Genomic DNA, 12,688 nt, shown 5'->3' with positions numbered 1-12,688 from the left:
GTACACTTAAGCCAAATACATTCAAATGTGAAGCTCACATGCTTGAGTCCTTCCTCCTGCTTCTCTGGAGACATTTTTGCAGTGTAACCCCACAGTTTGTCTCCCGTTTCACATATAATCAGTATCAACTATCAACTTCTTTGTGTTTCTTTAATACAGAATGGAAAAGACATCCATATTTAAATCTTGCAATAATTTTACTTTGTGATAAGAGAGAGGGTCTTGTCAAACTATAAGAGTTAAAATAAGGTGGAGTCAGCGTATGGGAGAAAGGCTCTGGGTCTGTCCTCTCCCTCAGAATACCATACCAGGAGCCCTATTCAACAGAAATATAATATTACATATCTCTTTTAATCAAGTAGCCTTGTAATTTGCATACATCCTTGTTGTATGTCATATATGATATGGAAGTGCCTCCCATGAACTTAGAGGGGTCTGAATGTGGATATCTTGCATTTTGAGATATCTATGCCTCTGGTACATTGGGATACTACACATACTTGCATTAAAATATAGTTTCAACAATTTTTTCTTAAAACTTCATGGTAACTTATGGTAACTTTTTGTTTAATAAGAACTTTTATTAAATATAGTGTCTTCTATTTGGAATACAGAAATTGTTATTTGGGATCGGCACATACATTCATTTCATTCAGTATGCTTTTCTGACATTGATCAGTGTAGTAAATTTCAGAAGAAGGCATAGTAAATTTCAGAAGAAGGCAGATGAAATCCCACTGCTGGTTATAACTTTTTTCTCAGTAAACTTTACAAGTAGTTGTATTCTAACACTCAGCTATATCCACATTCATATTTTAAAATAAATGTAGACGCTCTCCTAATTTGTGTTGCTGGAGGCCAGCTTAACTTCCTTTCTCTTAGTTCTTTTCAATCTTCGAGACAACAGAAGGTGATGAAAAATTCTTTGTGGTGAATCCCAAGACCAAGATACCCCCAAGGCAATGTGGTTAGTGCAGAACTAAGAAAAGCGCTTAATTCTGTAGATAGAATCCGGTCTTTTTTACAAGTGAATACAAGCCTATTAAAAACTCATCTTTAAACAAAACAAGCCAAACCAAAAATAGTGCTAGGTAGGGATTCTGTTGGATTTGCAGCTAAATTCTCTCGCGGGCCATGCAGCAGGCCGTGTCTCTGGCCCCGGGGCGCTGCCGTCCTGATCACCCCCAGCACCGCACCGGCGCTGAGGAGGAGCTGGGGTTTATTTAACAGCCCTGCTTGGGAATCGACACCAACATTCAAAACGTGAACGTTTGCACCCCGCCCCGGTTTGTTGGTTGTTTTTTGATTTTTTTTTTTTAATCCCTACAGACACCGCTTATCCCCTCCGTTTAGAAAAAGGAGGAAAAGCTAGCAGGGAGCGATGAGAAGCGAGCAGCGCTGAGGGCTGCAGGGCCGCGCAGGACAGAGCCCTGCCCCGCGCAGGTGAGAGACTTCGGCGAGGCGGGCAGGAGGGAGGGGACAAGCGACAAGGGGAGGGATGCCTCCCCTCCGATCCCGACCCCTGGGCGGGCCGGGGGCAGCTGAGTGGATGGAGGCCGCGTCAGTCAGGGCAGGGCGAGGCCGCGGCGGGGGATGGCGGCCTCCGCCCGGCGCGGGGCTGCAGTGGCGGGGCAGCGGCGGCACCATGCGGGCGGCGGCTGCGGTAAGGCGGGAAGGCACCTGCTCCCCGTGAAGGAGGGAGGGAAGGAGGGCGGCAGGGCTCTCCCCGCGGGCTGGCCGCTGCCCCGGACGGCGAGCAGCCCGCGGAGGGACGTTCGTCTGTTTCTTCCTAGGACGTGGTGGGCATCCTCATCCTCTGCCTGGTTTCTGTGGCGGCCGCGCTGGAGTTCAAGTACCACCACACCGAGGAGCTGGAGGAGTACCTGAAGGGGGTTCATGCCGCGCACCCTTCCCTCACCCACTTGCACAGCATCGGGCGGTCGGTGGAAGGTAAGGGCGGCGGGACGGGGCAAGAGAAGGCTTTTTGTTCGAATTAAACTGAGGCAAGTGTGGGTGAGCGTGGCGTTTCGTGGGCGCTTGCTGGCGGCGGGGCTGCTCTAACAAACCTCTGTGAAGTTTCCTCTTCCTCTTGCTTAAGCGTGAATAACACTCTGGCTGAAGCATCATACGCCTCATCAGGGCAGAAGTTCTCCCAACGCTTACGTTGTTGAGAATTGGGAACGTCCTGAGTGGCAATTTCAGAAAGAGAGCCGTCTTTAAGGAGCTTAGAGTATGTGGGACTCCCTTTGCCAAGTGCCTTTTCCCGGGGGGGCTGTCATTAAAGACGTGTCTTTTCTAACTTGCGGCTGTGTTAAAAATGCCTCCTGGTGCAAGGTCCTGTGCTGTAGATGAAGAATAGGATTTCAGTCTCAAACCTTACAAGAAAATGTACTGGAAATCAATAATCACCTCTCTGGCCTCATACAGATATTTGAATTTATCTCTCTATGATTAGTACTTCTTGCCATGATTTCATTTTTGGGGGGGGGGAGAAAGAATTTTCTTTTTTTTTTTTTTTTTAAAGCTATTGAAAAGATTACTGTTTATAAGCATGTGGACTTTAATGTACATCTGCTTAGTTTAAAGAAAAGAAAACCAACAAAAAACCAACCCAAACAAACTGCTTTATTAGATTTCAGTTCAGGAAACTAAATCACTTTGACAAGAGGTATAAAACTAGATAGAGAATTCATTCTAAAAAACATCATCTGTTTCTCTAATTCCATTTCATACCACTGGAAGGAGACATTTGTAGCATCTATTATCAAATCCACGCTTGTGTTTAAAAGAAATAGAAATCTGTATTCTTGGAATATGATCATGAAGACGTTTTCATGCATCCTCCCTTGTTTTACTATGTATCTCAAAGTAGACAAGGAATCGTAAAGTTATTTAAACCGTGTTGGTTTTGGTTTCATCAAAGGCAGAATTAGATTGGATTATGTTATTCATCCATGCAAGAGGTTAGTTCCTGTAAGTACAGTTCCCTCCAGTACAAACTAGCAATTATCCACATTCTCATTTTCATACCTTCAGAGAACTTAGCTAAGATTCTGATGATAGGACTAGATTCTGACTTTTCTGCCAGGAACTCTGCTGACTTGTCTTTGTGCAGATAGGCAAAAACCTTTCATCCAACCTGAGAGGTTGAAACTTTGGTTTTTACATATCTAGATACCTGAAAGCTGATAACATGAGGTGTTCAGCTTGTCTGAGTTCCATCAGCATGAAAACTGGAAAAGCATCATCTCTTGATTGTGATTGAGCAATGCACTGAAACATTCGGGTTTTGATATATTGCCTTTTGCTTTGCCAAACTGTGAGAAGACTGTGTAGGCTCTCCTTGTTATTATTCTCAGTAAAGCAGAATGGCAGTGAAAAATGTTTAGTGCTCTTCTATTCTTTCAGTTTTTTCTAAATGTTAAGAGATTGCTAACTGTGTTAAGATATTCAGAGTCACCTGGAATATGGGAGGGAATGGTACTGAAATAGGGTCTAATTTGGGGGGACTTTTGATCATACTAAAAGGAAGTTTTATGACAACAATGGTTATATAATTTTGGTGAAAATGAAGTTTCAATTTTGGTCAGTGGCTGAAGTTGTATTTCTCTTTTCTCAGTTAAGCTGACACAAACAAGACTGTATGTGCACGCACTTGCTTCTGTAGGTTTACTAGTGTTGTCCTCCTGCCAATTAGCTAAACCATGATGGCAAAATGTACTTCTTGATGACAAACAAAAATTTATTTAAATACTATAAAACTGAGATCAGTGTGAGGTAGTAAATTGGTATTCCTGATAAGGGAATTCTTCATCATGCATACAATATCCCGTGGATCAAAGTAATGCCTATAAAGCCCAGACATATTTTTACTGTTACTATGAATGGCTATTGTTCCCATGTTATTTGTTAATCTAGGTTTTACTGCAATTTTATCTAATAGTATTTAGTATCTAATAATCTAGTATTTTATATTGCCATCTAGACTTAGATTATGAAGAATGTGAAGTAAAGGCTTGAGTTTTGGTTGGTGTGTGTAGACCTAGAGTTCTGCGAGGACATAAAAATCCACTCTTAGAAGCCCAGCTGTGGAGGCTGATAGGGACCTGTGTATTACCACTTCAGAAAGTGATGGCATGCTTTAAGAGAACTATCTAAACATTCTTAATGTCAGAAGCCTCACCTGCTTCAGGTAGATCATAAAGTAATTTTGGTCTGGAGGCTATCTAGTTTGAGCTCCTGTTCAAAGCAAGCTCACTTGAAAGTTAACTGTGATACTCAGGGCCATCTCTACTCTGAATATCTGCAGAGGTGGAAGTTCTACAGAGTCTCTGGGTACTTGAGCCACCTTGCAGCCCTTAGGCTGCACAGCTGCAACCCAGCCAGTCTGCAGTCTGTATCTGCATGGGGTTTTTTCCTTGAGTTGATAATCCAAATATGGGGTTCTTTTGTTCCAGGTGGAGGATTTTGCAATTTTTTTGTCAGATTCTATGCATTTGCTGTCAAGGAATTCCTTCAGCTTATCAAGGGCCCTCTGAGTGGCATCCCTGGCCCTGATGAAGATACTAAGCAGCATCAGCCCCGATACTGACCCTTGAGGAATGCTGCTAATAATTTGCTGTCTCTTGAATCACCAGTTGTTCAGTCCAGTCAACTTATGACCTTACTGTAGTCTGTTCCTCTAATCCATATGTTCCCAGCTTGTTGACAAAGATACCATGAGGGTGACTGGACACTGGAACAGGCTGCTCAGGGAGCATCCTTGGAGATACTCAAAAGCTGTCTGAACACAGTCCTGGGCAGCTGGCTGTTGGTGGCCCTGCTTAAGGCCCTGCTTAAGGAGGGGAGTTGGACCAGGTGACTTCCAGAGTTCCCATCCAGCTCCTGATTATGTGATTCTGTTGAAAGCCTGCTAAGGTCAAGACTAAAGAAATAGGGTGCTTTCCTCACTCCCACTAAGCCAGTCATTTTGGCATAAAACCTAAACAGTCAAGTATGATTTGTTGTGGATAAATTTGAGGTGAGACTTACATAGTGTGTTTATTTGCTGCATACAGACTGTAACAGCAATGTACACAGCAGAATCTGTACCAAGATTCTCAATGGAAAACAAATGAAAAGATACTCAATTTGTTTTGTGGCGATTTACATCACCATATAGAAACTCCCCCCTGCTAGATTACTGGGAGCACCTCTGCCAAGTTACTGGGAACAGTGTGTTCTAGACTGCCAGTGGACTGTTCAGTCTCCAGATCTGATTTGGAAGCTATGATATTTAATTATATATCTCATCTGCTAAGTTATTATCCTTAAATGAGGGGAGAAAGGAGCTTAGAAGATGTAGCCCATTGGCTGACAAAACTGAGTGTTATATTTTGGTCTAATTTAGTAGGTATCCTTAAATCCCCCAAGATTTGTAAGTGATTTGTATGTTTGTGAGAGGCTTGATATAGTCTTAGCAGCAGGTAGGCAGAGTTGTGTGATGGCCCAGAAAATACTTTAATTCTTTTATATTGTTTCAGGTGTGTTGCTGAATAAAGTTATAAAAGATCTTTGGCAGGAGTTCAGTTTTCTAATTTGTCCAATATCCAGCCTCAGAACAGCGTGTGCACTCTATGTCAGTAGAGGAAGCTGCAGAGCTGCATCATCTGGAGAATGTACCTGGTGCAGTCATATTAACCCATCCTGCCTAATGCCACCCCAGTGAAAAAGAGACTGACTCTTCAGCAAGCAAATCTTAGAGTGCATTACCAAAAGGAAAATATTCAAGGTATGCGTATGATCAATTGTTCATACGCATACATTTTTCATTGTTCAGGATAAAGTGCTGTTGTTATTCATTGAAAAGGAAACGGTGATGGGAAGCAGACTGAAGGATTCTAACAGACCTGATGACCCCCTTAGGAGGACAAAGACAGCCAAGTATTGGAAGAGTGGAGTCACTTTTGTAGCAGATCCCCACTCTAAAAGGTTTCTTCAGATGCACTCTGGATTGAGATAAAGTGATAGCATGCTAATTACAGCTTGGGTTAGATCTAGATTTTCCAGAGGCCAGTCTGCATTCTTAGAATTCAAGTCAACTTGGGACATTGTAAACATCCTCAGGCTAGATTATGCTCACTGAGGGAAAGGTTGTATAGTGTTGAAATACTCCTGTCTTTACCTAATGAAGTTTCAAAGTTGACTTCACATATTAATATCCCTTTAGCAGATTCTGTCACTGGAGAGACAGAAACAAAAACAAACTGACCAGATTTTATTCTGGTTCCACTAGAAATTCTCAGAAATACCTTGCAAAAGAGCTGTCCTCAAAGTTAGGTGAGAACTATGTGACTTAGTTATCCTATTCTGATGCTTAGTGAACACCAACATTCAGTTGCTCTCTCTATTGCCCTTGGACCGATGCATTCTATTCATTAATCTTAAGCACTTTGCAAATTTTGGGGTTTGGGTTTTTTTTGTTTGTTTTGTTTTGTTTTTTAGTAGTGAGTCTTGCTTATTAGCACTTTTCTATCCCTGCACTGTAAACAAGAGAGGCTGAAAGGTGCAGGGGGTGTGTGTATGCTTGCTGTAGGTTTTAAAGTTTATGTAGGACTTGCACATGGCTGTGTGCATGGATGGTGCTACGGACTACAGGGAAAGTGTGCTCAGTATGGCTCCCAGCAGGCCAGGTTTCTCAGTGACAAGGTGCCCGTTGGAGTACATTATGACTCCTTCCTGCCTGCATTCATGGGTTTTCCTCCCTGGAAAACAAGAGGGAATGAGCATGCCCAGGTTTCCATCTGATAAGCAGCTGTGACTTCAGCAAAAGGGCGTGCTAGGGATTAGGACTCAGGTAGTGTGGTGTGAAACGTGCCTGGTAATACAGTTAATGGAGAACCTAGGCAATTAACCTGTCCATCATTCCTCACCAGCATCTGTGGAATGTGTGCCCAAGATGTGCCAGGGGTCAACTGAAATCTGATTCTTCTGATACAGTGTGATTGATATGTTTAAGTGTTTATGGGTGGCTGTTGAACAGGGGAGTACTGATTTCAGGTTCACTGCACCCCAGTGAAAATATTTAATAATAAAAGGCCAGGTATTGTACTTGTCTCATCTATACATTAATAGTCTGTTTATGTAGCTGGGCAAAAATAGAAACTCATTTAGAGTTATTTATTGTGATACAGTATGGAAGAACTCTGAGTTAGTGTCATCAGTGGTATAGTGCATTGTAAATTTTATTTAATTTACATTACAGACATTTATATTCTGGGTGTTTTTGCTTTGTTTGAAGTACTAGAAAATGAGTGTCACTGCTGGAGAAAACAAAGCAAAAATACATTATCCATAAAATGTTTGTATTCTGTTTTTATTATTGGGTTAGCTTCAGGGATTCTGGCGCTGTACAAAAATAGAATGAGAAGGTTATATACAGTCTGCTGTACTTTGAGGTCAGTTTCTCAGTGTTACCCATTATTAAATGCTAGTATCAGTGTTTTTAAAAAGAAGGAAGGAAAATGAAAGGTGATACAAAAATTCCTTTCGTCTTAAAAATAAACAAATTATCTAGAGGAAAATCCAAAGCAATTCTGTTGTCTTTAAAGACAATATTGCAGTTATTATTTCTGTGATTACATTATGTGAGGTATATTTGTGTAGAAATTGTTCCCTTCTGTTTGTTCCATTTGACTGCTGCAGATGTCTTTCCTCCTGTCTCCAATCCTTGATAATGGCTCTTCCTTTCCCTCCTCCTTATCCCCACCCCATAAATTTCGTTACAGACTCATTGTGCAAGTATGGTGTATATAGATAATATAAGCATTGAGGTTTTTCAGTGTTTGTTTTAAGAAACAAGAATGAATGAGACATTTTCCACTCTGAGGGCCTCATGCAAATCATACTAAAGTCTCTAGGCTCCAGTCCAGAGTTCCATGTAAAAATTGGCATTCTAAAACTTACTGTAATAGTTAAATTCTTATCCATGCTGACCCACTTCTCTTCTGAATGTTTTTTTTCTGTTATGTGCCACTTATTCTTTCTCGTGTCTTTCCTCGTAACCGTCTTTGTTCTCGTCTTTGACAGTATGTGACATATAAATGTATGTTAACAAGATTTTAAGTAGGTTTACACGTTCATTTTATTATTGAAAAGGTGTTCAGGTTCATGGATGGGCTTGATATTAATAGCCTTGTAAACTCTATTTGCAGCACATTATGTGAGTCACTGGGATGGGAAATGGAAATAAAACAGAAAGGAGGACTGGCTTCTTCAGGGTTTATCCAGTCAAAGCTAAATCATGACTTTAAAAACAAGAAGTAGTAGCTTGTGTTCGTAAGTTTTCAGCTCCCAGCTGAGCTTTGCTCAAAATCATGTGTTTGAATAGAACTTGCTGTTACTATATTAGCTCTGAATTCCAAGTCTGTTTGTCCTAACTGAGGCTAAAAATTCTTTAAACTTTGAAATATGCATTCGTATATTATCTGACTGCATCTTCTAGCAGTTTGACTCCTGTGATGTCACACAAGTACTTTGTGTGCAATCAATCCTTCATTAGCCAAGTACTAAGATTTTATCTGATAATAACAAGACTTAACTTTGCTTTCCTGTCAGAATAACTGTGCTTTTTATGCACATAATTTATAAAAAAACAAATAGTTTGGTCAGCGTCAGATGTTTAAAAGATTGATAAGCTTAGACATTACTCTTGGAGATGCAGTCACTAACTCTGAGCACATTCCTGTTCTCTTGCAGTGAAAGTAAAATTACTTGCATAAGTCTTCTCCACTTTATGGTTGCCATGAATTGGTCAATCATTTTTGTCTTGCCTTCTATGATCTCTCCTACTTAAATACACTTCTTGCAGAAAATTTTGTGGGAAAGTTTGTTTGTTCGTTTTTTGCTGTGGAACATGCCGTATCAGAGATTTCTGTCCCAGCCTAAATAAATAAATAAATTCAAAAAACTGTTTGAGGGGAACCTATCCTAGCAACATAGATCAAACATTTCTTGTATATAAACTGTTATCTAGTACTGAAATTTTAATGTTGTAACTTCAAAATGGAAAAACCTGATCTGTTTAGAAATAGTACACTGTTCACGTGAGTAGCATTTATTTAGAACCAATCTTGTGGGAAAAATCTTTGTTCTCCTGCTTCCTCTCTATCCCTTGCTTGTAGTTGTCTAGTTGCAGCATACATTTGTCAAGCTTTTTCTCAGAGCAATAAAGGTCTTAAGCCTGCAGTCATCCTGTTTTTCCTCAGCATGACTTTGCAGCTTTCCATGTTTGTTAGGAGGCAGAATTGACTACTTCTGTATTGTCGTTCACACCAGTGAAGTTAGCAATGCTCTGGAGTTTATGTAACATAAATTCAGCAATTACAGCTGGTGGAGGCAGTTAGGTTATTGTCTGTCTCAATATCCTTTCCTGGTGTTGAGAAAGTAAATATGTAACAGAATTCATTTGGGGGTTTTGTTTGTTTGTTTTTAAAACAACTAAAACGCAGAGCTCAGGATACTAACAATGGTGCACAATAAACATAAATGAATGTTTTTTCCCCCCTCACTCCGTGTAGGATTCTGTATTTTGGAGCATTGTACATATATTTTCAGCCCTGTAAATAAAATGTGATCCTAATCACAGACGTACTTAAAGAAATAAAACTCTTATCCTGTGTGTCAGTTTTACCCATGTGGCCAATTTCTCTGTATTCTTCTTTTATCTTGAGGAGAGCTTAGTAACACATCCCTCCTACCCCACTTCAGAGGACGAGGCTTTTTAGTAGAAAAATGTTTCTGATAGCTTTCCTTCACTTCTCAGAAAAGAGAAGAGCAATGTGCCCTCCATCCCTTCTGCACAGCCTTTCTGCCTAGGACCTCTGGCTGCAGAACCTTGAAGCTAACAGTGTTGCTTATTTTCAGGGCTACATAATTAAAGATTTGCTGTAGGTAGCTGTGGTATGGCATATTGTGTTCATATAAGCACATGGAGACCTACTTATAATACATTAATTAATTGGCAAGACTTCTTACACTGAAGTGTTTGTTCATTAGACATTGTTCTGTATATGTTTTTGTGTGTTTTTCAGGCTGAGATTTTTCTTTGAATTAAATCTGAATGTATAGGTGATTTCTCAACTTTCTGAAAATTCTGCTTTCAAAAGTTTTTATTAATTAGGAGATGAATTTTATAAATTGGACATAGGAAAAAAAGTGCATAAGACTGGTTGTAAATCTCTTCACCTCACAGCTGAGAGAATACACTCCCTGTAAACTGTTCACTCTTGTAAGCTATGCAGTGGTTCAAATGCCAGAAAGAGATTAGAAGATGTTTCTAAGCAAATGATTCTGCAGTTTGATATCTAGGACTTACTTGTTCTGGGAAAGGTCAGACCATGGCAGTTGGAGTTATATAATTAAATTACTGTAGCTGCTATGTAACATGCTGAGCTCATAGTGGATTTAGGACAGTTGAGTTACATTTCCTGTTTGTCCCTAGCCAGTGTGTTCTGCATCCAGGGTCTTGCAGTTACCTGGGGTATTTAAACAGACCTTGAGCAGATCTTGAAAAGTAACACTTACTGTAAAGCTAAAATAAAAGCAAACTGTGTTCTCAATAAGGAATATAGTCATACTGTATCAGTTCAAAAGTCCAGTCTGGTCCAGTGTTCTTTTTTCCAAAGAACAGCTAGAGAAAATTATAGGAATAAGGTAGGCACAGATGCCTTCCCTGGTATGTGTTTCAAGCAACGCCCAGCCAGGATGATTCTGACAAAGCGTATTTCCCAGTCGTGGTGTACCTTAGGTATGAAACTTGCTTTGATACACAGTTGTGTTAGGCTATCTCAAAATCCCAAGAATAAACAAAAGCCACCAGAACATGTTTGTTCAAGAGACTAAGGACTGAATTGCTCTGTTTGTAGGTAGTAGCACTGTCTGATTTTTAGTTGTTGCCTTGTGTCTTTGTTACCTTTCCTAAAAGCCAGTCATTAATTTTTCTACAGAGACATTTTGTTACCTGTTTTAGGAAAGAATCAGGAAACAACTAATCAAACTAATGTAGCTTGTTAACTAAACCAGAAAAAGATGATCATAACAGAGACTGGATTATTTTAAAGAAGTTAATCTAGCCTCCATTTTTTCCCACTTTATTGAGTTAAAAAAAAATAGGAGTGGCATAGAACTACTCACTGTCTGAATTTGTAGGAGTCTGCTTGCTAATGTTGAGATGTGTATTTTTTTGAGCTTCCTATTCTTGGGGAAAACATAATGTCGTAGATCTGACAAGGATTTTTACAGGATAGCTATAGCAAGTCCTTGATGGGCACTGCACTGAACTGAAATCCTCAAAAGGTGCACCAGTAAGTTCTTGGCCACTTATGAACAACTTGTAGTCTACTGCCTCTGTTACCTTAAAATGGCAGAAATAGTTCTGACCTCCTATACCTCTAGTGGTAAAAGGGTAGGCTAAACAAAACTGTTGAATCTGGATAAATTGCACTTTAAAACAAACCACCCCTCTCCCTTTTGGCTGGCTTGTGTTACAAGCAATCACTTTATTCATGATGATCCAGTGGTATCACTGCTGGGTAATATTTATTACTTTTATGTGTACAATAGCTTTTCTGAAAATTACTAGGTGCATACCAGTTTCACATCTTCCTCAGAAAATAAAGTACACCTTTTTAGAACTAGGTTTAAAAACTCTGTGGTAATAGAAATAAGAGTTGGTGAAAAGGAAAAATAGTCTATTTGGTTTCTGGGTGTAAACATGAAACTAGTCAGTATAAATAGTAGAAAAAGCCTGCTCAAACTAATTCTATGTGTCTATGGTGTCCTCATCTTCTTAATGGGCAATACTGAATAAGACTACTATATCTTAATTTAAAACCAGTATTCCCTCTGGGTTGTTTTTGTTTGGATTTTTACAAATTTATTTTTATTTCTTTTTTTTTTTTGTTTGTTTTGTTCAAATAACCTATAAGGTGCTATTGTAGAGACTGCGCTCTGCATTGGCAATTTTTCCATGGTTTTGTGTATAAAGAGTATGTTCAGCTTGATTATGAGAACTGGAAATGATACAATGATGACTCACATGTACATAGGAAAGAAAGGGCTGCTGTTCTCATAAGATACAAGTCCTGTGAAAGTGTCCAAAGCAGCTATGGATGTCCCAATCAACCAAAGATTTGTAAACCTTTAGGAAGATAAGCAAGCATGTGAGCCATGAATTCTTTTGACTCCCTTCCTTTCTCAAGTGCTTTGGATACAAATAAACAGTGTCTAGTGTTTTTTGGAATCATTGTTTATTCCAACAGTTCTGCTTATATGGTGCTGACTAAATTGGGGTGACTGGTATAATCCCTTGGAGTTGATAGGAACTGATTAAATAGTGGGAAATTTACTTTTTGCTGAGAGACAGACCCTTAATGTCTGTACTAAGGGACACGTGGGAAGAGGCCAGAAGTATGAAGTTAAGCAGGGGCCCCCATGTAGTGACTGTCAGTGGCTGTGGTGGACCTGCAGCCAAATGTTTGTTGGGCTTTTTTTCTGCTTACCTGAGCAGAATGCTGGATACTGCCAGATATGCCTGGTTGATGTATGTGATTAGTCTGTGTCTCTTCAATCCTTTAAAATACCTTGAAGACTTTCTTAAAGTGTCCTAGCTCTTCTTGGCATATCAACTTTGTTCATTACTGATGCCAAT

The 12,688-nt window shown here is 39.9% G+C and overlaps 1 protein-coding gene across 1 annotated transcript in view; it reads left to right on the top strand.

Moving 5' to 3' along the window:
* The first annotated feature begins 1,520 nt into the window (after positions 1 to 1,520).
* The window catches only part of CPM (carboxypeptidase M), a 31,969-nt gene continuing 20,801 nt past the window's right edge, over positions 1,521 to 12,688 (top strand). The window contains exons 1-2 of the mRNA XM_085044671.1: positions 1,521 to 1,663; positions 1,794 to 1,950. Of these exons, the coding sequence (XP_084900797.1) occupies positions 1,550 to 1,663; positions 1,794 to 1,950 (271 nt within the window). The 5' untranslated portion in view covers positions 1,521 to 1,549. The remainder of the gene's footprint in view (positions 1,664 to 1,793; positions 1,951 to 12,688) is intronic.

The sequence above is a fragment of the Lichenostomus cassidix genome, chromosome 1Aa (assembly GCF_008360975.1).
Source record: "Lichenostomus cassidix isolate B80296 chromosome 1Aa, HeHo_3.0, whole genome shotgun sequence".
Lineage (NCBI taxonomy): Eukaryota > Metazoa > Chordata > Aves > Passeriformes > Meliphagidae > Lichenostomus > Lichenostomus cassidix.
Note: the sequence above shows the minus strand (reverse complement) of the source record. Positions and strands in the feature narration are given on the sequence as shown.